The 26676-nt window shown below is 36.1% G+C and overlaps 1 protein-coding gene across 6 annotated transcripts in view; it reads left to right on the forward strand.

Annotated features, from left to right (window-relative positions):
- Positions 1 to 26676, forward strand: part of N4BP2L2 (NEDD4 binding protein 2 like 2) — a 45229-nt gene that overhangs the window by 12565 nt on the left and 5988 nt on the right. For 4 of the 6 annotated variants that reach the window (XM_032677386.1, XM_032677389.1, XM_032677409.1 and 1 more), the window contains 8 exons: positions 424 to 548; positions 2692 to 2780; positions 3134 to 3210; positions 6388 to 6531; positions 19927 to 21737; positions 24056 to 24141; positions 24750 to 24795; positions 25853 to 26041. In XM_032677386.1, the coding sequence (XP_032533277.1) occupies positions 424 to 548; positions 2692 to 2780; positions 3134 to 3210; positions 6388 to 6531; positions 19927 to 21737; positions 24056 to 24141; positions 24750 to 24795; positions 25853 to 26013 (2539 nt within the window). In that variant the 3' untranslated portion in view covers positions 26014 to 26041. Of the gene's footprint in view, positions 1 to 423; positions 549 to 2691; positions 2781 to 3133; positions 3211 to 6387; positions 6532 to 19926; positions 21738 to 24055; positions 24142 to 24749; positions 24796 to 25852; positions 26042 to 26676 lie in introns of those variants that run through there. The other 2 variants (XM_032677396.1, XM_032677405.1) reach the window with 2 other exon arrangements.

Consider the following 26676-nt stretch of genomic DNA (forward strand, 5'->3'; position numbering starts at 1 on the left):
AAAAAGGATGTAAACATCAGTTCGTTTTTCAGCTGTGTCTGGAGGCCTCATGTTCAGATTGGTTTCTAGACGTGAGAATTGAGATGGAAAATGTTAGTAAATATCTTCAGTTATTATGAGGTACTTAGAACTTATTGCAGTAAAGCCATAAATTAGATAGATCTAATTAGAACATCTCTTGGGGGTGGAGAAGAAACAACAACTACAGAAATAGCAGAGAAGGGGAGAATATATTGCTTTAATTTGGATTAGAATGATTGGTAATGCATGAGTGTACTTTTATAAATCTGTTTGAAGTTTGCAAGAGGTTCAGAAGTAGGACACAGTTAAATCTATTTTAGCTATATTCTTTTTTATGTGTCTTTTTTAATCTATCTGAAAATTTAAAGTTTATTTATTTTTGTGTTTTCCTTCGTTTAACAGCATTCTGCTTGGTCAGAGTTGTGATGGCGTTGTATTCAGCACCGATGATTACTTCCGTCAGCAGGATGGATACACATATAATGCTGCTCAGCTTGGTGATGCCCATGAGTGGAACCAGAAGAGAGGTTTGAATGCATAAGGGGAATCCTGTTAAACTATGTTATATTGAGAAAATAGAAGTGAAGCATAATATGCATGTGTCTTAAGAGTCTGTGTGAAAAGGAGTATATATCTTTTAGCATAGCGTATATGGAACTATGCATTTAAAGTATTCTTTATTCTTTAATTCATGTATATATATACATTAAATTTTGAACTTCTCAAGGTTTAGAGATAAAAATAGAAAAACTTGTTTCTTTGGGCTGTGCCCTACTGATTTGTTCCATCTGATAGTAGTATCTTGATAGCAGAATTCAAACTTTTTAATGCTGGCAACAGCAGATGTCATGATGTAATACCAGCAACTGTGAAGAAAACTAACTCCAAGCCAAAAAGAGCAGAGCAGAGGATTCTGGTTTTTTCCATTATCTTTACTGATCTGAGTTTTGTCCAAAATTTATGGAAGTTTTTCTGAGGAAGACTTTATTTCACTTGTATAGTTCAACAGTTAACAGCTTTGATAAGTCATCTTTCTTAATACGTAGCAGTGTCCAAAGGTTGAGTTTTATTGGTAAAGAAGTAGATACCTGGCATAAGAAGGATTGTAGACACATTCTTGCTCTTTCTGTAGCAGTTTACTAAGAATCTCATTGTCTGTTTGATCTTCTCCAAGGAGTATACAAACTAAACAAGTCCATGCAGATTTCTCTCTGTGCTGTAGTGTCTCAAGCAGAAGCTTCTTTCCTGTCTAGAGGAGTTTTTTTGCATCAAAAGATACAGAGGGACAAGGAAAAAAAGTATTCTCCCCTTTTCTCCCCTTCTTACCTTAATGCAAAATTTATGATATACATTGGGGAACATTTCTGTATGAACAGAATTTTTGAGAGCAGTTGTTAGAATATGAATTGCAAGAGCCCTTTTGAGATTGGAGTGCAGCAGTAACGAATACTTTGAATGAAGTTCCCAGTAGTAGCCAAAGGAGCAGAAGAGTTGGTAAGGTAGTAGTATGTGGATGAGAGGTCTCAAAGCTTCCCAGTTACGAGACCACAGAACAATTCTCACTTAATAATGGCTTACAGCTGCTTCTGGTTGGATCTAAAGATCTCTCTAGTTCTGTACCACTTAGTTACAGCGTTTTTGGTAACTTACAGTATATGACATAGTTACTCAGTGATTTTGATAACAGGAACAAGAGTAGCTGTGTCATGTTTTATAGAACACTGCAAAACATTTGCAGTACTTTTGGGTTGAAGTTACACTCAGTTCTTACCTCCTGCTTTGACTAGATAGAGCTCTCTGACTGGAAGTACTTCAGAAACTCTTGGTTTCATTTGTCTGTGGATCCTTGGAATACATGAAATGTGAACTTCAGAGGAAATTGTGGTCGTGGTAGTTGGGATTCTTATCTAATGAGTAGGTCTAAATTGAAGTTTCATATAGATAAAATCAGGTGCATAAATTATTTCGGTAGTTGCTTCTATTAATATTACAACATATTTAGCAGATTACAAATTACATTTGTAATCCTCATGTCAGAATTATGGAGAAGACAAACATATATTTTCTTCACAAATGAGAAAATTATTATGGTAAAATTATCCCCCCCCATTTTTGGGATGGAGTGATCTTTAATATAGTAAGTATGAGAAAAAAATAGTTACAGGTGAGACCCATTAGGGAAAAAAAATTAATTTCTTTTAGATGAATAGAGTTTCAAACTCTCAAATTTTTACAAGACAGTGAAATACATATTTTGATACTAAAACACATGCATTTAATATGATCATTGTAAGGTCAAGTGCACAAATACTAGGAAATACTGGAATTAATTTACCACTGCAGCTTTAATTCCAAAATTATGTCAGTCAGGGTTTTAGGCCCTGTAAGTTCACTTCTGTGGCTTTGTGAAGTTTCTCCGATTTCAGTTCATCCTGCCACTTCTATTGAAATTTCAGCTGCCTTTCATATGTTTTTGTCATTGTTGCCTTGACAGATCCCTCTGGATGGCACCCTGTCCTTCAGGTTCTTGTTTCTACTTGTCATTCCTGTCTGTGTCTTTTATTCCTTCCCTTAGAACAGCGTGTGTCAGAGTAGATTAGTGAAAAAAAAAAAACATCTGGAATAGTTTAGATGTAGTGGTTCTTTAATTTGCACTATTTTTCATTGCAGCAAAGCAAGCAATGGAGCAGGGAAGATCTCCAGTTATAATAGACAACACTAATACTCAAGCCTGGGAAATGAAGCCGTATGTGGAAGTGGTAAGTTTTGTTGCATGATTATGTCATTCATTACAGTTTTCCAAACTTAGCTTCACATGTGATAAGTTGGTGTGTTTTGTCCAGAAACATTTTCCTTGCTCAGGTTTCTTAAGAGAGAGAGACTGTTGTTGCTAACAATTACTAATTGGTATGGCAATGGTTTAGATCAGTTTGAGGATCGACTTGATCTAATTTACTTAGCCTGGAACAAAAGATGGGTTGGGGGTGAGTGAAACTCGGCATGCTACCACTGCAGAGTTAGCTACATCTGTTTACTATACTTGTCTATTAATTTTTTCTTATGTTTTATGTAATAAAGATATACATATCACACATTTCTTCACTTGCTGCAGGCTCTAGAAAAAGGTTACAGAGTGGAATTCCATGAACCAGATACCTGGTGGAAGTTTGATCCTGAAGAATTAGAAAAGTAAGGTTTCTCTTACAGAAATCATGATACTTTACATATAGAAATAGGCAGATAAATATGCATGCATAAGTATATATACAGTAAGTTATATTTTATTCAATATATTATTAAGTACTTTACTAGTAGTTTGAAATGTATTTTATTTAAATAGGCATTTTGAGGCATACCTTTAAATGGAAGTTTTATGGATAAACAAGCAGACAAATAAATACTGACCCTGTCTTGTTGGCCCAAAAAGTCAATATTAAAATGTTATTGGACATGTGTAGAAAAATGAATGACCCCTGTAAGAATCGCTTTTATTATAATGAATAATTACTGTGATAAATTTGTTGTTACAGAATGCTGATGGCAAGGAATAGGTAGGAGACAAAAAGAAATTCCACATTTGGCAAGGAGCGCATCAGTATAGTACTTTGTTTTGTCTACTTTTACAGGTGTCTCAGTGTTAAAGAACAACAGTTTATTACTAATCAGTAAAAGTTGAAAAGAAAGCTCATATTTTATATTATTCTATTGCAAGCTTTTGTGGAATCGTCCCCAGTCTTCAGAGGATCTGACTTAGAGTACTGTTGAACATAGGTCATTGAACTACTGGGTTGTGAGACTGCTTAGGAAGCTGCTTATTATTCCTAGTTAATATCCTTTTTGTCTCACATGTATCTGCTGTAGGAATCTATGAGGTGTCAGTCTAATTTAGGGATATTTCTTTGTTTGAAATATAATGTAATAGTTTCACAGTTGATGACAGAGTTCTTGCACTGATTGTCATTTTATATGTATCCAGCTGACTTCATTTATAATTGTTTTAGCTTTGCAAGTCGCCCCTACAGTGCACGATGTTGTATAGTGCTTACATTACTGACCGACTTGGACTTTATTGTGTTTACAAATCTTTTAAAGTTTTCACCTTCTGCTCCTAAGCTACCACTAACTTTTTTTCTAGAGATGGAATGAGTTCTAGTAAGTTTTCTCTAGTTTGGGGTACAGCACAGCCAAGTTAGGAGGGTTAACAATCAGACATTTGTAAGATATTCAGCATGAAATTTCCATTATGTGAGGGAGACTCGGTTTCCAGGAAAATTCATATTTCCACATGGTCTTAACAGGCAAAAGGATAAGCAAACGTGAAGTGTAGTTACTGTTGAATTGTATTGTTTAGTCATTAGTTGTAGGAGTAAAGTTTATGTCTTTCCCAAAACCAAAGGTTTACTTGAACTGTGAAGTGCTGCTACCAGTTTTTAGAAGGTTCTTAGAAATGTTTTGGTGGCTCTACTTGCTTTAAATATTTGAATAGAGGCCCAGTGTCTGGAAACTTTATTTTTGAGAGTTGAAGAAAGGTGGTGATGTAAGTTTTCATTTTCTTTTTTAATTGCTTCAGGAGAGGGCTCCTCCCAGTTTTGTATCATAAGCAGACTTGCGGAGGGTAGTGTAAAAATATTTAGTAGTGACAGAACTTTGCTTTATCAATAGGTTCTGTGTTGCTCCAAGCAAAACCAACTTCCATATTATAACTGTCTATTAGGAGCTTTTGCAGGTGTGTCTGTGTTGGTTCAGGATAGATGGCTTTGTGCTCTTTCAGCATAGCCAAGCTGCAAAAGGATAAGTGAAGACGTGCCTGAAGAGGAGATCCCAGTGTTAAATGACACTATACAGCAAATTGATTTCCTTTTTTCAATTAGTTTCTATGCTTAATGCAATTTTGCTGTTTGTGATTTTATTATCCTGCCTTCCTCCTTATTAGGCCTTTCCTTTTATTGTCCTGCCTTTCCTTATTAGGGAAAGTACTTACTCGTCTGTGATGTGATTATACACAAGTCCGTTCAATTGTGGATGAGTGTGCACGCTATTCCCAGAGCACTTGAGCTGTAATCTTCTTCTAGGAGTACTAAAAGATAGAGAAAATACTGAGTAACTTTCTGCTTCCACCACTTGGCATAAAAGGACTTAAGAGTTCCTCTTCTCATATTTTGTCTGTCATGAGTGTCGTGCTTTATAGTATCCGCATTTTTCTAGGGGATTGGTTTTTTTCCTCTACCATTAACCTTGTTCATATTTGTGAATAAAATCAAAACTGTTAAGGCTCACCAGCTGATAAGTTCAATATGCAACTGCTCCTGGACTGCTTTAGCACAATGTAGAAATTAGAAGCATGTAAACAATGAGCCACAAGTGATTATCACTCTAGCTTCTGATGTTGTCTCAGGGAAGAGTTTCTGTGAGAGAAATATTCTATTTAAGCATTTTCTTCACAGAAAGAAAGCTGATAAAATGCACCTTAAGGAGCCAGCATAATTTTGAATACTTCTGAGATCACCAATTCTGCTTCCACTCTGAATGTGAAACTAGTGTGCTACCTGCAGTATGCTTTGAACCCTTATCAACTTTATACTTCTTTGTTGTAAAAATACATACAAACTCCTGGAGGGGCTGGGTGGTGAGGAAGTCAGTCTTTTAAAATATTTCTGTATGGAGTATCCTCTTTCCAGTATAGCCTGTTTGTTCCCAGTATTGATTTCCCTTCCACAGAACTGAACAAGGTGGTAAGGCCGATGCTTCTTCTGTCCCTGGCAGAAAGCACAAAGATTCAGAAATACGTTCCCTGTTGGTTTATTGTGGAAATATTTCAGATTAGACAAGATTTCTTGGTGGTAAGAGATGTATTGATGAGAAAATATTGTCATTAAGTCTAGAAACCATGTAGTTGCGTATTTTTTATGCTGGTTTGAACATTGCTTTCATAAGGAGTAGTCTATGGTATTATTCATCCCTCTGCTCATTAGCATGTAAAATGTGATGAATGAATACAAAGGAAAGTCCTTCTAGGGTGACTTAGATACGTAGTTGTATAACTATATATTATATAGTTATAGTTGTATAACATCACATTTCTGTGTGAAGAAGAACGACCGTATTGTTTACTGTTACTTAATATATGCAGTGGTAGATTGTTAAAATAAACCTTAACACAAGTTGAATACCTAGAGAATGAGGGTACAGCATACTAAAAGTTTAAATATGAAAAGCAAGAAGAAAAAAAATTGAGAATTCTGAGGTTTTTTCATAAAGACTGTAAACATATAACTGTGAACGTGTATTAAACATGTATAACTATATATATACTTATATCTAACTATAAAAATACCAGACAGTTAATTTCAATTTTTTTTTTTGTAGGAGGAATAAACATGGGGTCACTCGTGAGAAGATTGCTCAGATGTTGGAACGATATGAATATCAAATATCTATACCTATTGTCATGAATTCAGTGGTACCTTCCCACAAAAGCACTCAAAGACCACCTCTGCAGCGAAGACATAGGTGGGGAGACAATACAGACTCATGGAGTTATTTCAGTGTTTCCAGTAGCCAGTAACACAGTTGCAGTCAGTTAATAAGGATCTGTTCCTTGCCCTTTTAAAACACATCATCACCTCCAATAAATAGTGGATCTTCTGTGTTTTAAATAGGCCTCTTTCAAGACCATTTTCTTCTGGAGGTTGTTCTTTTTAATGGACTTGCATGTGTAAATAGAATTGTACATTTAATGTTTTTTAAAACTATATTTATTAAAGTTGTAAGACCTTTGATTTTAGTAAAATATTTAATATAATATGGCATATAGCAGAGTCTTCCTTCATAAATCTAAGACAATGTTGTCATATATCAGGTAACTGTTGAGCAGTTTTTTTTAAAGAAAGGGTCATATTAGAGACCTTGTAAAAGATAATTAAAACCCTGGAAGAAGAGGTTATTTATGTAATAATCCATTTTAATGATTGTCATTTAGCCTTCTTACCTTTTTGGAGATTTTTTTGAAAACAGGTATATGCTGAATTGTCTCTTAGTTCTGTTTGGCATATATTGCCAGCTGGAAAAACTTTGGCATGGCTTTTCTGGTTTCAGAGGTTTGATTTTTTTGCTTGGTGGGCTTTTTCTTGGTTTTTTTTTTTTGTGGTCTCAGAAGCTCATGTGGCAACTGCAGCAACATTCTGCCAATACAGTATTCACCAGCCTTAAACTGTGCAACCTGAATTATTTTTTTCTTTGTTCTTGTTGGTAGTATATAAACTATGATGGTGTCTGCACACCACCGACTTTTTTTTTTGTGCTGACTGAAAAAAAAATAAATCTTAGTTTTAAACCCCCAAAATTTCACAGCTGTATCTTTCTAAGTCAATTTGTTTCATTTGCGATAAAAATGAAGTATTAAAGTATTAGGTTGTCAAATCCCAGTCCACAGTTGGGATGCATTAATTCAATATAAATACTGGATATAACTGCAAAACCATCTTGCATTCCTAATTTTGGCACAGTGATTGTAATCTGTTTAGCACATAACAAAGAATGAGCCAGCATGGAGAGTGACTAATTTACTGCCGTTTTTCTCGTAAAAATGATGAATTTGTAAGTGTTCACTCTGCTTGTTTTTTAACAGCTTGCTGTATTAATAAAATATATTTGTCTTCAGTGTTGTTGAAGTAGTCCAATGCAACAGTTGGTATTATTTTCAAGCTTGTAGGATTTTATACAGATAAGTGTTACTACTAACCTGCTAGCTGAAATAACCTATCTTCAGGTCTAACTACACTTGATTTCCTTATACACTGAATGAGTAAACGTTGACTGGGAGATTTTGTCAAGAACATGAGAACATAACATCAAAATTCTCTTAGTTATCTATTACTAAGTTGGTGTCATAGTCATCAGAATTTGGAAAATCCAAAGCCAGCATAATTTTTTTAAATTGTAAACAATTTTTGAATAGGCCCTAAAAATTACTTCCTCACTGAAGTCTGAATATCATGAAAGTTGAAAATCCAGCTATATAATGAAGTTGTGGTTTTCTACACCTATTGTTCAAATATGAATTGATGTTTTAGTTATTTGAAAAATAATTTAAAATGTTTCAGTAATGCATGTTAATATATTGAATTATGCGTATATGTAGAGAAGAGGCTCTCCCAACTATATTGTTTCCCTCATTGTCTATTATTCAAATCAATTATCTTGCTGTATTTTAGTTTTCATGGTTATCTTTTTCCATGTCTCAAAAGAATCATTGAAATTATTGTAAATGCTCACTAATACTTTATCCCAGAGCTTTTATGTTTAAACATGAAAGCATATTTCAAGTGGGAGATAAAAAGGTTTTAGAAAGACTCATTTTATTTACTCTATTTTACTGTAAGCTATAACATAAAATTTATTGAGGCTTTATGTAATATTCACACTGTGCAAAGGTATGGCAAAAAAAAGAGTTTCCTATTGAAGATTGATGTTATAATATCTTTTAGCACCTTTTGTCTTCAGGTTTCAAGAGAAATTGGGGGGTTTCTAGCAATATTTGATTATTTAAATAGCTGTTAATTGGTACTATTTTTAAAAAGTGCAGCTTTTCTTGTGTTACCTTTTTAATTATTGGTGGGCAAGGAGTGTTTTTGATGTGCAAAGCTTGCTGATCAATAATAGGCCTGCATTTTGCAAAGGGCACTTAAGAAAGAGAGGCTCTGCAATTTGTTTCTGTATCAAACATTTCTTTTAAATGGCTCCATCTATACAGCTGAATTCCAAGGTAAGTACAATGACATGGTAGGTGAAGACACAATGGAATTACTGTCAGTGTAACACATTTTTGTTTCATGGTATACTAATATTTTATGAGGATAGGACAGTCACAGGCATACATATATCTCAGAAGTTGATTTTACGCTCCAGTGTTTATATGTAAAAATAATAAAAATTATGTGAAATACATGTTGCAGGTATTGAATTTCTTATGCTATCTCAAAACCAAGGAAAATCAGAGGAAAATTAGTTATTTTTTCAAAATATGTATGCAAGAAATGTAAGAACTCGCTGCTCAGCTAGATAGCTAGATCTAAAAATTTTTAATGCCTGCTGTAGTTTTTATACAATACATGTATTGATGAACATAACATACCTATAATGAAGGTTTCCTGTTTTGCATTTTTAGTAGATTGCTATTTCACCATATTTCATAGAACAGTAGTGTTGGATTGGGTTTTTTAAAAATTTAACTAATGCATAGAGCTTGGCTTTGTCTGGGATAAAGTTAGTTCTCTTCAGAGTAGCTGGTGCGGGACTGTGTTTTGCATTTGTGCTGGAAACAGTGTTGATAACACAGCAGTGTTTTTGTTATCGTTGAGCGGTACTTACACAGTGTCAAGGCCTTTCTGCCTCACCCCACCCCACCAACAAGCGGCCTGGGAGTGTGCATGGAGTTGGGAGGGGACACAGCCTGGGACAGCTGACCCCAGCTGACCAAAGGGATAGCCCATACTATGTGGTGTCGTGCCCAGTATATAAAACCAGGGGAAGAAAGAGGAAGGGGGTGGAGGGCATGTTCAGAGCGATGCCGTTTGTCTTCCCAAGTAACTGTTAACGTGTGACGGAGCCTGGCTTTCCTGGGAGATGGCTGAACACCTGCCTGCCTGTGGGAAGCGGTGAATGAATTACTGATTTTGCTTTGCTTGCATGCATGGCTCTTTCTTTACCTGTTAAACTGTGTTTATCTCAACCTGTGAGTTTTCTCACTTTTATCCTTCTGATTCTCTCCTTCATCTCATCAGGAGGGAGTGAATAAGTGGCTGTGTCGGGCCGAGTTGACAGCTGGGATAAGCCGTGACAACCTAGTGTAACACTTCTAATTTTTAAAGTGTGATGTTAAATGATCTCCTGTGAGGAATTCTGTCTTCTCTTCTTGTAGCCATGTCCTCTTTAGGTTCATTTTAATCCAGTTGGCCATGCTTCATAAATTTTTTAAGCTTTTTGCCTTTAAGAAGAGAGCCAGGATTTTGTCTTTTGTCGTCTATCTCCTGAACCCTTTTGCAGACATGGTTGTTTCTCTGCTAATAGATAACTAAAAACAGGGCTTTGTCTAGCTATGATTGGACCCATAACATTTATATTTAATTATTTTGTGTCCATCTTCCCTGTTGTAATTTAGACTGTTGATATTTTCTTCTTTGAGCTGACCAGTAGGATTCATTCTCAGTGCATTAGAAAAAAAATAATTTCTGTTTTTTCACATTCATGTGTGACGTGTAGTTCTAACTGCTGCTTCCTCCTAGCAGTCAGGTTTTCTAGAAGACATGTTTTTGCTCTGTGCTGGTACCTCATGGATTTGACTAGGTATATGTGAGAATTCAGGGGTTTCCATACAAAAGAACAGATGCATATATTACACAATTCCCTGTAAAAAGCAGTAAGAAGATATAGTGCTGAAATTAAATTGAAAGCAAATACTTGATTGAGGGGATCAGATGTTTCGTGGGGATCAGATGTGGAAATATTTCACTTAATTGTTTCTAGAGTGGCACTTGTCTTATTTCAGTGTTTTATGTTGTCATCCTTTTGAAATAAAAGCAAGAGCAGAGATTAAAGCTCTTCATTAATAATTTCCTAGGTGAAAAGCTACTTGTACATCAATAAATTTGTTGGGGAGGTGTGTGGTTTCCTCTTTTTATAGGCTAGTTGGTTGAAATTAGCTGTAAATCTGCTTATTTTGAGTTTGTAGAAAAATATGTGGAAACGTAACTGGTCTTATTTTGAATATAAAGTAGTAAGAGATTGTCAAGGTCTGATCATCTCAAATATGTCTTAATTTATTTCTGTAGTAATGGAGAGGCAACAGAGGGTGGTTTTATCTTGAGATGGACTGTCAGTGTAATTCTAAATCAAGAATAATAAAAGTATTGTGTCTGGAATTGGTCTTTGCTTTGTTTCCTTTTAGCTGATAATGCTGCTGCTTCATTTCTCAGGTAGGCAGGCAGTCCTTGACCATATCATTTGTACCTTACTGATTTATAGTACTATTGTAACAATACCATGTTGTGCCAAGCCAGAATATATTGTATCCATTAAGTAATTTTTTTTTTTCAGTTGTACTTGCAGTCTTTAGTGATGTTAAATATTTTTCTTTTTTTGGTCTGTTAATAGAATTTGACTTTTTTTTTTTTTGAAACATGTGGTTGCATGATTTCTAACTACTGATTTTTAAAAGGCTGAATTCTTTAGTGAGTGTTGTTTAATCTCTTCTTAAATTGCTAACAGACTAAGAAATGCTGCCTTAGCTGACTGAATAAATATTTGCTTATTTCTAAGGGGCTTATTGTATCATGTACAAATCAGTCTTAGTCATGGGCCCATAATGCTGTTTGACTGTTATTTTATTCATGATACTTTCAATCATTTTTTTCTTTATTCATTAGCCATAGGCTTTGGTAACCTACACTATAAGTTATTATAGTCTATGAGAAGTTACTGGACAGCTTATCCCACGTTTTACTCTTAACCATTAATAGTTTCTGAAGGCTCGTGAACCTGACTTAAGGGTGGATTGACTGTATTACTTTCCCCCCATTTAGCATTTTTCCTGATTGCTTGTAAGAGGAATACACTGCTTTACAGGCACCTTGACAAGGAAAGTATAGACATCAGATCTTTTACCTGAAGCATGCGAGGGAAACACATTTGGAGAGCATCATTTGTGGCTCTTTGCAGCTGTTTGGTAGCATTCTTCTTCACTTTATGAAGACTGTGCTTATGGCTATGCAGCAAAAATTCATTATATATAGGATTATGAATGGAATTCTGTGTATGTAATACGTAGAAGTCAGAACATTTATATTTCATTCTGTTACTACTTTGTTCCTGCAGTCTAGACTGAATTCTTAGTTCTAATAGTTAACTTAGATGCCCTTTTTGGTCCTAGGTCTAGGTCCTAGGAGACCTTTTTTGTGAGTAAAGTTAGCTAACTGTTTTAAGTTCTACTGCTGTGTAGGGAGTTGAGCTGTAAAGAGATGAAATGAGTTTGTCTCTTGTCTGATTAGTTTGTGGTGCCTTTAAGTATGTCAGACTTTGAGCTCACTGGTACAAGTAAAATGGGACATACTGAAGTGAGTTAAGTGGAGGATGGCCAGGGCCTGGAGCACCTGATATACAAGGAGAAGCTAGGAGAAATGTATTGTTCAGTCTTAAGAACAGAAGGCTGTATTTAAGGCAGATTAATACTGTTGTCACCTATCTAAGGGGAGAGTACAAAGATGGAGCCAGGCTCCTTTTAGGTGAAAAGCAAAGGTTGGAGATTGCAACATGGAAAATTCACATTGGATACTAGGTTGTGTAATCTCCATCCTGGGAGTATTCAAAAGTTGTCTGGGCAAGACACTGAGCAATGAGATCTCAGTATTGCCTTGAGCAGAGATTGGACCTCCAGAGGCCCTTTCTGGCATAAATTACTCTATTACAAAGGATGTAGTGAGAGCAGTGCCCACAGTATCAGAGAGTTAGCTTTTACTTATCAGAGAAGACTTTTAAATCACTAACAGAAGTGCTGCCTGGTTTCAGGATGTTGGATGCAGGCTGTGATGCTGTTCTTGTTCTCAGATGGGCACTAAGTTTCTAGCTTTAACTGTAGCAGCAAAAATGGCTGAACTGGTTATTCTGGTTATGTTGTTTCATAGCTGTATTGGCAGAGTTGCTTGCAGGTTCCTGATAACACCTGTAGCTGATCCTCCTTTTTCCCCTTTCAGGCAGTGTCAATGGTTGCTTGTGTCTTGTTAGTTGTATTGTCTTTCCAGACCTAGAAAATATTAGCATATATTAGTGTTTATCGAAAGCAATTTTATTATTTTCTGTCCGAAGACATATTTCTATTGACATTTACTACATTGAAAAATTGAAAGACAGTTTTCTGCATCTATTCATCCCCAACACTCTGGAATAATACAGGGCTGTTTTCCAAAAAGTACCATTAAAGGATAATTCATCATGTCTTTTGTGCATCTGTAGTCTTTTTGGTGAAAGATATTTAAAAAGGGAAATGAGTTAATATCAAAGTGTAGTATGCAGAAATAGTGAAATTTGGATGCAAGTATGGCAAAATATGGAGATTTGTTGAAAAAGGTGTAATACCTTCTAGGAAATGTGCATTAGAACTGAATCGTGTAGTTCTCAATATTTCATAGAGTATTTGAGATGCACAGAATTAGTGCAACAGGTGTAGCAAATGTTCTGAATAGCAACACTGTCTGCAGTTACAAGTATTTGAATTTTCATGTTGCTATAATCCAGGTTAGAGGCTGGTTATTTAATATTTGCTGATACTGTTTCCTTTTACTGTTTTCCTCTTGTAACTTTTCCCCCCTTTTCTCTTTATTATTGAACTGCATTTTTCTCACCTGTGCCATGTATTTGGTTACTACAATTGTCTTCATAACACTGGATCCATCTCCCCCTTCCCTTTTCTTTCTTTAATTAAAAGTTGTGTGGAGAGCTACACCTTATTCTCTGTTTTTTAAATGCCTCAGTTCAAACTCATGCAGATTTAAAAACTGAGTACATAGTACCCCTCCCCACAAGCTGTCCTTTTGAATTTTTTTTCTTGTTTTGTTAAAATAATATTTTGTCATGCAATATATTTTTCTTTATACTTTTTTTTCTCCTTAAATTTGCAGCATCCTCTGAGTTTTCAAAACTCATTCTTTTGTTCCAGAATTACAGTCCTGCTTTGGTGGATATTTAGTCATGAGTCTTTGCCACAATCTTGTTAATTGAAACTATTTTAAATACAGCAAAAATCAGTCATCTTTCATTGGATGTTCCTAACAGAAAATAGCTTATTGCATATCTCCATGTATTTCATTCTATTCTCATTATACCCTTGTTGCTTCCTTACTCTCCCACCCCTATTTTCCTTCAGCTTTGGTTGCTTGTGTCTCGTCTCAAATTTCATTTTACATTTGGTTTGGATGTGAATGTGCCTTGGCAAGAAAGGTCAACACTTCCCTGTAAATCTAATTTTGGCTTTTAAAACCCTTTTATTGTACTTGCTTATCTCTACATCTGGTTATGATGGCTGTAATCTATGTTTAGGTACTAGGATGTTGTATCACAGTATGCAGGTCTTTTTATTTTCTGGTTAAAATATTTATTTACTTATTTTAAAAGTAACTCTATAATGACCAAAATACACAATGAGGATGTTTTAGGAAGTAGGATCTGGAAATGCTGTCTTTTTTGCGAACCACATTTTAGGACAGGATGTATTTCACAGCCTCATGAGCACCTCAGTAAATTGCCTTTTCGTGGGTAGAGCTTCTTGAGTGGAATTGCATAAGCAGATATGTGGAAAACAGTAGATTTGTGAGGGAGAGAAACTGAAAAATGGATCATGAGGTGGTTCACAGGAGTTAATTTTTGAATGTAGATTTTGTTTCTCCTAAAAGAAAGGATCCATTAAGATTCAATACTGTCTTGTATTTGAGCTGGTTGGATTATATATACATTGTGCAATATTTTATATATCTAAGAGCAACTCTGTCGTTCATTTAGAAAGAAAATCTTGGGGTTTTAAAGTTAATTATTACACCTTTTTCAATAGCTGTGAATTGGTCAGTAGGCAAATAGGCTTTGCATTTGCAGTGGATGGTGTTTATCTGGTCAGTCGCAGTCTTCATCTGTGTCCTTCACGGTTGTCAACCTGGGCCACCAGCTTTGTAGGATGTGGTGTGTAAAGTGTGCTCCAGTGCTGTGAAAGGAGGGTGCTTAAGATTTAGTGAGAACTTACTGATTCATATCCCGTATGCAGTAGTGCTGTAGTTTGTCCAGAAGTTAATGAAAATCTGAAACTGATCATTGCCTGGGAAGGTGGGATATTTCTATCCCGTTACAGATTTTTGAAAATGTTCCTTAAAATCTCACACAGAACTGTCTACATCAGTAAAAAGCATAGCAGGTTACACCAAACTATTAACTAGTGCAAATTTGACTGTAGTTCCTATTTCTCCAAACTTCTTCTCAAAGCAGCATATTTCTTGTCTAGCCTGGACTAATTTCAGTCAGGTTGTTTAGCTGGTATCATCAAGTAATAGAACTGATGTCATCAAACTGGGCAAGATGATTCATACTGTACTTCCAGTGCATAATATTGGCAACTGTGTCCATCATGTTATTTTCAAAGGACTAAATGTTGATAGAACTTAAATGAAAACCGATTCTATGAGCCTTCGTGGGGAGAAGGCTGATGATGAAGCTGCAGTTTCTTCTCTGTATTGTAAGTACATTCCATTAAGCTGGATTCAGATCACTTGGAGTGTTTCATGTTGCCCTTTTTTTCTCCTTAATCTGCCTTTTAACATTGAGCCGTACTTAATGGTGCAGAAAAATCCAGTCAAACTAAAAATGGTGCCTCTTCTCCATCTGTTAGCATCCATCAGTGCATCTAATGCTGACTTAAATACCTTTTATGAAGGTATTTAAGTCTCACCACCAGTGGTAATGCTGTTGAAAGACAAAAGAATAATAAATGCTGAGATACCTTGGATCAAATCCGGTTAGTAGCATCTTTACTGATTTGGGGTGGAAGGAATTAATTTGCAACACTGTAAAGTGTAAATATCTCTTACAAATAATTTGTGCTGAATTTCCTTGTTGTGAGGCAACCTGACATGTTGCTGCTGGAAGTAGTCCCTTGCCACTTCCTTTGTCTTAACTAGATGCTTCTTTTACTTCTTGCTTTACTAAGTTAAATGAGCACAACAACAAAGTACGCAGTTGTTTTCTTTTGATGCAGGGTTGGGCAGGTGAATCCACCCACAAGGAGTGGTAGAAGCAGCAAAAAAAAAGTAGTGGAAATGCAAGGGCAACATCTGGAACAAAGTAGGAAAGGGTGACAAAGACTGTTTCTTCAGCAACAAAGTGCTAAGCTGAATGCTTAGTTGTCTAATGGAATTTCAGCTTTTAGGAAGCCCAGTAATGCTGGCAAGTTACGTGGTTTATTCTACTTGCTTGATCACCTGATAGCAATATTCCATTTGGTTTGAGGAATTAGATCTTTTATCACTTATTTCAGTATTAAAGGCAAGATATGTAACAAAAAGGCTGGTACCTTGGCTTTTTTTTGTTATTCCAAAATTATAACTTTGGTTTCTGGTTGTTGCTGAAGTAAAATTAGGTCACAAGGAATTCAGCAATGTACTTGGACTTATCAAGTGCAGAAGATAAAGTGTATCCCAGTAAATGCTATTTTATGTAAGCTGCTCTACTGTAATTTTTATGTTGAAAACCCACTCCAGAGACTTTGTAGATTAATGATAACATACATTTCTGAAAGAGCATGTGCCTCACTGTTAAATGTCATCTAGAATTGGGTTTTAAATTTATCAGTTCCCTTATATTGCTTGGTTATTAGGAAACATTACTGAAAGAGTGTTCAGGCTTTGGAACTGGCTGCCCAGGGAAGTGATGGAGTCACCATCCCTGGAGGTATTTAAAAGACATGTAGATGTGGCACTTGGAGACATGGTTTAGTGGCGGACTTGGCAGTTCTGAGTTAATAGTTGGACTTGATGATCTTAGAGGTCTTTTCCAACCTAGATGAATTTATGATTCTATCCTATATTTCATTACAGGAGTGACTGCAGGCATTTTTTATATCAAGCAGACATCAGCTTAGATGCATACTAGAGCTGAAGTCTGTACGACTGCAAATAAGTAACTCTTCTGGTTTTGCCATTTTTCAGCCTAATGTGACTGACTGCTTTAGATTCATTACTTTGCATGTTCTGCCTCAGTGGTTGAGAGAGTGCATTTGTTTCTCCAGTAAAGAGCACTGTCTGAGCGCTGACTCTCAGTCAAGATGGTCATTGTTACTTTGAGCAGTAGGTTACAACCTAGAAGTCACACAGTTATGGCAAAAAGCTTTTAATATTGTCTAAACAGTAGACTAAGAAATTTCCAAGTGTTGTTACAGAACGGGAATTCCTGTTTGAACAAAGATACTATTACTTTTTTTCAGGTCTTTTTATTACTAGACAGGTTTGTAAATGTAGCAAAATTTAAATGTCATCTGAAACAGCACTTTTTTTCTTTACCCTTTTGCCTGCATTTTATGGGTTTGAAAACAACTCACTTGCAAATGCCTCTGTAAAGAAGTGATGTCTGTGTGTATGCTGGTTCTTGAATCTTCTCAGTGTTTGTGTACTGTATGGTTTTACAATAAGGAAAATACTCTAAAGGTATGTAGGTGTACTAAAAGAGAAGGAATTAAATGTAAAGAAAACTAGTAGACAATCTGCTTCATTAAATGCGGGAACCTTAACATGATACTGGGTTTCACCCCAAGCAGGAAATTTTAGCTATACCATCATGGTGCCAGAGAGTATTTCTTTAGTATTTTCTAGGAATCAGTTGGGAAAAAAAGGTTACCTGGAAACATGAAGAATAATACATTTTATTATTCTACATGTAATAGTTCATCAGTTTCCTTTTTGCTTTAGGCCTTTCTTTAGGAAATTCAGATCTTTAGAAAACTAATCTTCTTGAACTGCTATAAAACCTCCATGTTTCCAAAGCATAGAAATGACATAGTCGTATTAATGATGAACTGTTGAATGTCACTAATGAAGGTCATAGCTACATGCTACCTTTAAGACTCTTTCCCGCATTTCTGCAATACCTTTTGATGCGACATCCCGGCCTAAGTTTTGTCAGCATTTTCCTGAAAGTGTTGTCAGATGTGTTAGGGGTTAGACACCAGAAACATGCTTGAATGAATATTAGAGAAGTTCGCTTCGATCAGCAACAGCACAAATTCACATCCGGGAATACCAAGACTGGAGAAGTTCGTTCCTTTCCTGAGCCAGTGCTGACATTGGTAATTTGGTTGTCATTTCTGCAGTTGTTCTGGCAGCAAAGGACTTTTAGATACAACAATAAATTCTTCTTGGAATTGGTGCACAGGTTTGATGTTTTATTCCCCACTCCATTAAAACCAGTTAAAATTTGGACATTATTTTTTATTTCACTGGTAATGGGGTTTTTGGTTCTGAAAACTTCTGTGAATTTCCTTGTCTAAAACCACTTTCAAGTCAGGACTTGACTTGAAAGAAGGAAGTTAATTGCAAGGTTTAAGGCATGATGTGTGATTAGTATACAATTTCTTGCAAGTCTGGGGTACATGTAAGAATCTCCGACTACTGCTGCAGATGCTTCACTTTGATATAATTTATTTCAATAGACAAATGAGATCTAATCAATCCTAAAACTTTGGCATTCTGTGTCTCTTTTTCTTGGGAGATAGGAGGCATGTTGCTGAGTAGGGAGCGTGTTGTAAGCAGAATTCAACAAGGAACTTCAAATGTCTGTGGTATAGACATCCACACTTAAACTATGGGGCACCATATCGAAAATACACTGGTTTGGAAAAGGGGAGGTCAGTTTTCATTACTGAGAGGAAAGCACCATGTGGACTTAAAAGCCAACATCTGAAGGAAATCCTATTTCTTAGTAGGATGTCTTATCTGGATACCATTATAAGGCAATACATTTTGTGTGCTTTCCAACAAGATCACTATGGAGAGCTGTAGTGCTCTCTGCAGCAATATCAAGGCTGACTTGAATCCTGTTGCAGTCAAGTTATGCTGAGAAGGCTGCTGATGTCCTTTGCATTCAGAGAATTAGGAGGGTTTGCTTTGTGGAGTTCAAATTAAAAAGAACTTATAAGAGACAACAATGAATAAATTTAAAAATGAATAAAGGGTAAGGATAGGTTTCCATATGTGATCTTTAGTTCCGAGGTTGCCTCCTAATGACCGACTTTCCCTCCACATGGACAGTCTCCCCTTTTTTTTTATGTTTTATTTCTCTCTTTAGAATTTCAGAATACAGCACTTACAGCAAGTAATTTTGCATATGGATTCACAAAAAAATAACTAATTTTACCCTATAATTCTTCTAGCTACTGCTTTGTTTTAGTGTATTGTGTGAAGTAACATCCCAAACAAAGGGCTACAGAAAAGGAGCAGGTCTTTGAGAGGTTCATCAGTCAAACTTAGCTCTGAAAATCTAATCTCTCTCTGAAGAGTTGCAATAGGAGAAGTTAGATGCCTGGACTAGGTTTTTCTTCTGAGTGTTCGTTTCAGGGTTAGCTGGCTGACAGGTCAACATCAATATTTCAGAGAAGTCACTGTAAGGGATGCTATCTGTTAGATTTGATGAGAAATGCAGGCAAAAGAAATAAGATGTTCTGAAAAGAGCTACAAAATTAATTTTAAATAAACATGTTATTTTGCCTAAAACGCTGTGATTTTTTCCATAGTGTATTATTTTGTTGATAATAAAATATGAAATATTTTTTCCAAATACATATGAATAAGCAGGTAATATGCCGAACAGTAAATATCAAAGTTGCTGCAGTCACTGTACCTTTATATTATTTGGATTTTTTGGTTAGTATATTTTGAACTTGAGTATTTGATCTTAATGGATGACATTTTCTTACTGTGTCCTTCACTTAGTACCTTTCTGCTCACCATGACATTTAACAAAATTTCAGAATAGCATCAGTTCTTTAGTATCAATTATTCAAACATCATGCTAGAAAGACATTCAGAAACATGTTTGGTCTTGCAGTGATTTGTGATACTTTTTGTAAGGCTAAGTTAATGAGATAGCAACTGTGTTTATTTAAATGGATTGAAATGTTCAGAAATTGTCCTGAATTGTAAGGTGTACATTTGTTTAATCAATATGAGGTTTTGTCTGACATTTTATCTATTAAAAAAAACCAGATAGTCTGTAGTTGATCATCATATTAACATAAAGTACCTATTCTTCAAGTTGATCACCATGAATACATTGTTACTCAAATTTGGTTGTTTACATTTAGTTTTTTTGTTTGTTTTCGCATAGGGAGACAATTTTAAAGACGGTCACTGGGCACCCGTTGACAAAAGCAAAGCAGAAGAAAAAGCGAAAAAGAAACAAAACAATGGAAACTAATCACACAGAAATTATGAAGAAAATGTTACATGGAGTAGATCGTTATCCAGCTCCAGGTGACCAGGACAGATCAGAAAGCGAAGAGGAGGATGTGGAAGAAGAAAACAGGAAATCATTGTGTACGTTCAGCAAAGGTCCAGAGGACCCAGTAATAGTTTGTGAAGAGCAGCCTAACAGTGATGATGAAAGCCTAAGAGAAGCTGCAGGGGTTTCAAGAGAAAGGTTTCTGGTTGCTGTGCCTGAGGTCTCAATGATGTCAAACAGTGCACTGAAAAACGAATTGCCTGTAGAAAGTGACAGTTCACTCTTAATAGATGTAAAACTTTTTTCTACTGAAAACCTAACCAAAAATGCATTCAATGATGAGGAAGCAAATCAAAGGCATAGAGAAAATCTTTGCAGAAGCAGTTTCCTAAAAATAAGCAATGATGAAAATTCCATCCATGAAACAGAAGGCATCTCTGAAGATAATGTCACATCACTGTTAAGCATAGAAGAAAAAACGAAATCGTGTCAAATTACATGTGAACCTGACTTGGAAGCTAAGCTGATAAGTTTAAACAGTGAAGAAAAACAAATCTCTCAATGTTACAATTCAAAGGTACTTGATGTTGTGCCCGATAATAACACAGAGGGCAAAGGTGCATTAAAAGCAGAAGAGACTAGCTCTAATGCCCGGGCTTGTTTTTCAGTTAATTTATCTACTGAGGAATTGCAGCTGGGCTTTGATACACAAGTTTCTCTCTCTCCTTGGTCTGAGGATAAATTTGTAGGTGAACAAAGACCCCCAAAAATGAGGAAACCTAAACTAACTCAGACAAACAGTTCACAGCTAAACTGCGATCAGTCAAAAGAAGGATTGGTAAAGGAAAAACATTATGAAACAGAAACTGAGGAGTTTGGCAACATAATAAGCAATGGTATGTCTGCATCTCCAGCTGGTGAAGTGCACTTTGATTCCCTTGTGGAAGCCAGGGCCACCTTCATGCAGTGTTCGAGTAAAGTAAATGTTCTAATAAATGATGCTACACCAATTACATTGAAGAGGAAAAGGTGCAGGAGAATTGTCAACTTAGCACCAAAGTTTAACCTACCAAGAGAGATTGCTGATCATACAGAGGGAGGGAAGGAAGTCCCAGTAAAAGAAAACGTTCCCCAAAAAAGTGTTTTGGAAGTGAAGCAAAAGAACCTCCTCAGCAAGGACCGTGGAGATGCACATGAACAGGACTCTGCATTGCAGGAATATTTTGCACCTTACAGTGACACCAAAGCAACCTCTTCCTTACCCACTCCTGATGCTGATGCTCTGTTACACAATATTTCTCACATTCATTCAGGACAATGTTCTCCTATATCAAAATATTCCTGCAGTGTTTGTGTAGCTTCCAGAGCAAAGGAGGAGCAAACTACAACTCTTAAGATGCAAGAGGTAGTTGATAAAAAAGAGGATGAGAGCGAACAAGTTTCTTCAGAGGTTACAAATGGCCAACCAGATATTTTGTCTTCTGTTAAAATTGTTTCTGAATATCCAGAAGATTCCAATATATTGGCAAGCTGCAGTGAAAAGGTGAATGAAGCAGATGACCCTGAACCAGCAGAGGCCTCACAACTTGAAGATAATCAAGATGTGGATGTGAAATGTAGTTTTCTGGGACTTCCCTTATCATTAGGATTTGCCTTTCAGCTTGTGCAGCTCTTTGGTTCTCCAGGTCTTCCACTGGGTATAATACTCTTCTTTCTACTCCTACGTAAAATAAAAGAAAAACAGCAACTCAAACCCCAAAAGTCCCACAACCCCTCAAAACCACAAATAGAAACCAAAGCACTCCCTCCAAAGCAAAAAACAAACAAAAAGACTATGATTAAATAATAATTTTTATTGCAGATATTAGTTAAATATTAATCCTATTGAAATGAATAACTGCTACTTTGGTGATAGTTTCTGTCAGAAGCAGCTTTTGGTTTGGCCTCGTATTTTAAGTTTTGTTAGTAACAAGAATTTACTAACTTTAAATCCGAAGTATCAAGCTCTCATTGCCATTTGAATCCATCCTAGTGAGTAAGACTTTATTACTGTATTAATTACAGAACTAAATGAAAACATGTTACAAAATTTGTGCTCTTATATAAAGGTTGTATGTCTGCTTTTATATTCCATTTATATTTCCAAATATAAAGCCATTCTGGTTTCCTATTTCCCAAAATCTATTAATTTGACATTGAATACCAAACTTCCAAGTTGCATTTTCTGATAGTGAATACCTTCTTTTTAATCATGCATTGTTAAGAAGTGTCACAGTGTTGTATACTCACCTTCCAGGGCTTCAGTTGTCATTTTTTGTATTTTCAGTTTAGTCATTTTAAGTTGGAAAGTAAAGGACAATCAGTCCTCAAAGGAGCTGTGTGTGGCAACCATCATTTCCAAATGTACTGCAGGCTAAGGTAACCCTACAAAGCTGTAACCAGCAACAAAACCATGTTTTATTGGGAATCACCCTGGGATACAGTGCTGTGTATGCACCTGCTGAAAGAGCCATGTTCCCTGTGCATTTGGACCCTTCAAATTTTTGGGTCCAAATTTAGTGGACAAACTCTAACTTTCATTTAGCCAACAAATAGGATTAAAAAACACAGAGCAGCTTTTCAGCACATAGACCTTTACATCTGTTTGTTTCAGTAGAATTTAAAGTTAAGCATGTATTTTCATGTGACAGCTGGGGAGCACCTTTGTCTGTTTGTCTGGCCAAACTAACCTCAGCATTCTTTGTTTTTATTGTAAATGTTGATGGCAATACCACCTGCCAGAAGAGTGATGCAAACTGTGAGAAGTATTACTTGGCTTGGTCCCCAAAGGACCTGCAGTGCTGATTCACCTAAATCTGGCACCACACACCAAAGAACTTGACATACAGAGCTGAAGCAGAGCAAGGAAGTACTGCTGATGTCCTTGACTGTTACATATAAAACATTTTTCTTCTCCAAACTTGGTGAATCTTCATATCCATGATTAGATTTCATAATCTTAGAGAGAGTTGGCCGTGACTTGAAAACAGGGATCTTCTAGGTGGGGAAAAAAAGGCAAAACCAGGCATTCAGAAACAATCAGTAGGTTAGTGAACCAAATGTTATTCTTCTCTGAGTCAGTAACAGGTGAAAATGTGGCATTTAGATGAGCTTCCTTTGGAAATAACCTTTAAGAAATATCAACCCACCTTGCTATCTCTCTGAAGCCCTGCCAGCTTATGACTGCTCTCTGCTGGAGTTTTTCCATCAGAACTGCATGCGCTGTCTGCAGAAGGCTGGCCATGTTCCCCTTTGATTATCATTATCCTACAATTTCAAAAATTCTTGTGCTTTTCAGTGGCATATTATATATTGACAGGTTACTATTTATTCATGCACACATTTGAACTGTAGTGTTCTACAACACTGGCAATTGCAGTCAATTTTTATTGAAATTATTTTGTTGGGGAAAATTTTGGTAAATAAATGTCTTTAGTTATTTATAAATGAACATTTAGTTGATTGACTTTCTTGTGTGATTCTCATGTAAGTGTAGAATATATTTTAGACAGTTTTCCTATGAAGACTCTTTTTTCAGCTTCTTTAACGGCGTTAGAATTAAAACATTTTAGAAAGTAATTTCTTTAATGATATTGCACAAATTCCTATAATTAAACATTTTAAAATTTAAAGGTTTTTACTTGAGTTGCATTTTGTTTAATTTATCATCTGAAAGCTTTCTGGTTTTCTTGTTTTCTAGTTTTGGAGGAGTATGTGGGGGAAATGAAAGTATGGTAGGAAAGCATTTCTCTAAATAAAGAAACCAAACCCAAATCTCCTTCCCCCTCTTCCCTCTCCTCTGCACTGGCCTTAGATTCTAGAAATCCTGAATTCTTACTTTGCTGCTCGCTAGTTGAAGTATCTGCTTTTTTTTAAAAAAGTATACATATAATGTATGCAAAAATTGTAATTCAGTATGTATTTTGGGTGTGGAGATATCTGAACACTCAACTGCAAAAAATATTTTCTTCTGCAGAATCCTTGTTGCCAGATGATTTTATAGTTCCTCTTGACTGGAAAGTTTCAAAGATGATCTATTTACAGTGGAAGACCTCTGTGGAGGTACGAATTTTAGGGAATTTTGGAAGACTTTCCAACATTTCAGGTGCAAAGAGGAATTACTCAGTTATTTCTCAGTAAATTTGCTTTATATCCACAATGAGGAGGTGGATGATTTATGTACTCCTCTGAATATTTCTAGAACCAGCTAAAGGCTGTGGTAGGATTCAGGTTTTGAAAGATCAGCTTCAAAGTAGTTCAAAATGGAAAAAAAAATTTCTTTGATACCTGTGTCTTGACCTGGCCTGTGTTCATTAAGTACAACCTACCATCATCCAGATGTTTTCTCTCCTCATCTGAGCATATCTCATCCTCCACTACCTCTGCTAGAGCTGCAGCAGAGAAGTCATTCTGAGTGACTGTCAGCAAGTTAATTCTCTTTGTTCAATTACAAAGTGTTAACCTGCAAATTACTTTTTTCCCCCTCATCATGGCTGTTGCTTTGTAAAGGTTTGCTTTTATTTTTCTGGTAGTGGCAATTAGGAAAATCCTGTAAATGCAGTGAACTAGTGATTATAAGAAAAGAGCATGGACTTTGTTGTTTCCCCAAATAACAAAATCTCTTGTCACATACTTTCTTCTTTTTGCTGGACTATTGTTATCTATTTTAGGAAAAAGAGAAAGCAAATGGATTGCAGAATGGAAACAGCTTGACTGGTAAGTGTATTCTGTGATACAAAAACTGTGTAAAATTCTTCTTGTTGAAGGGTTTTTCATGACAAATAATTGATAACACTCCTGTTTGTGTAAAAGCACCAGGATGTGATAAATGAATTTGTGCTACTGTTGATGTGTACATGATATGACAGAGCTATGGTTGCTGTGAATTGTCACTTTGTGTTTCCTGATGCAAGTGCTGTAATTACTTGCCTTTTAAAGTTTCCCACATGGAATGAATCCAATACTTAGCTCAAGTTTACCCATTCTAGATCAGAAGAATGTTTAGCACGAGGAAGTCTTTCTTTAGACTTTACTTCCCTGAAAGTTTGATTATCTTCTGGACATGTTCCAGCACCTCAATGTTGTTCTTGTAGTGAGAAGCCCAAAACTTTGAGGTGCAGCCTCACCAGTGCCCAGTACAGGGATACAATCACTGCCCTGGTCCTGCTGGCCACACTGCTGCTGATACAGGCCAGGATACCACTGGCCTTCTTGGCCACCTGGGCACACTGCTGGATCATGTTCAGCTGCTGTCAACAGCACCTGAGGTCATACCCTTGAGCCGTAAGAGGTATCAGGGTTCATGTGAAGCTCTTGACTTCTGCATGCATGAATTCCTGCAATGTGGAGGTTATGGAATAAGGTTGCTGGTTGTCGTTTTCCGTTATTTCCGTGTTAGTGTAGTACAATTACAGAAGTTTCATACTAGGAGTTTAAAAATACATAATAGTAGCTCCCTGAAAGCTGCTGGAATTTGCTGTCTAAAATAGGAGAGAATTTTAGAAAAAAAAGGAAGCTTTTGGAGAGGAAGCATAAGATTCTATTGGGAATAGACACACAAACGCGAGTGTTCTCTCTCACTCCCTGCTCCTCCCCCACGCTCCATAAGAGACAAATATGAAAGATTTCATATTTAGGAGGAGGAATCAAGAGTATTCTGATGAAATAAAAGCTTATTCTAGAAATACTCTATCCTGACACAACAGAGATGACAGACTACATAAGATAATTTTAGGTGCCTTTGGCTGAAGTTTGTAATTTCTTTATTTTTCAGATGATATTATTAGTCTTGAAGATCTAAATAAAATTCACCAAGAGAATCAAGATTCTTCTGAAACACTTCCAGGCATGGAGCTGTTTCAGGGGATGATAGAAGAGAACATCATGACCTGCACCAGCACTGGCTGTCTGGATGCTGCATTTCATCAGTCATGACTGACTGTCTTAAATTCTGCATGAACAGGTAATCAGTCACACTTGTGAATGTGTTTCATTCTTTTTATATATATGTGAAAACATCTAAAGAACACTGTTTGTTATATCTTTTAAGGTGCAATTAGTATCCCCCAAATTACTTGTTTTTCAATTCAATTAAGGTTGAGGGTTGTTCTGGGTTTGGTTTTTTTTAAGCCTGAATGGGGAAATGAAAAGGCAGTATTTGGTTATTAAAGGCATATGATTTTTTTTTTTCCTCTGAAATCTAAAACCTACCTGGTAAAGTAAAAGCAGTGTGGTAGGATGCCTAAGAGCTGAACTTCATTCCCAGTTTGTTTACTGTGGTAATCTGTTATAAGTCATCACAGTCCTATTTTCCTCGTCTCTTTAGCATGGAGAGCAATGCTGCCTTCGTTAAGGGTCTAATTATAAAGAGCACTTATGAGTAATAAAACTGTATTTCACCAAGTTATGAAAAAGTGACAGCTCTCCTTTTTAGTAGATGATCAGCAGCAGGACATCACAATAAGACTCCAATATATTGAAGTGTTAATTTTTCATTAATGTTTTAATTTGGTGTGACAAAGTGTGCTACTGAGTATTAGAAAGTATGCTATCGTGTTCTTGCTTGTGAGTTTTTGAACCCTTTGGTAACCTGGCAAA

Source organism: Chiroxiphia lanceolata, chromosome 2 (assembly GCF_009829145.1).
Source record: "Chiroxiphia lanceolata isolate bChiLan1 chromosome 2, bChiLan1.pri, whole genome shotgun sequence".
NCBI lineage: Eukaryota > Metazoa > Chordata > Aves > Passeriformes > Pipridae > Chiroxiphia > Chiroxiphia lanceolata.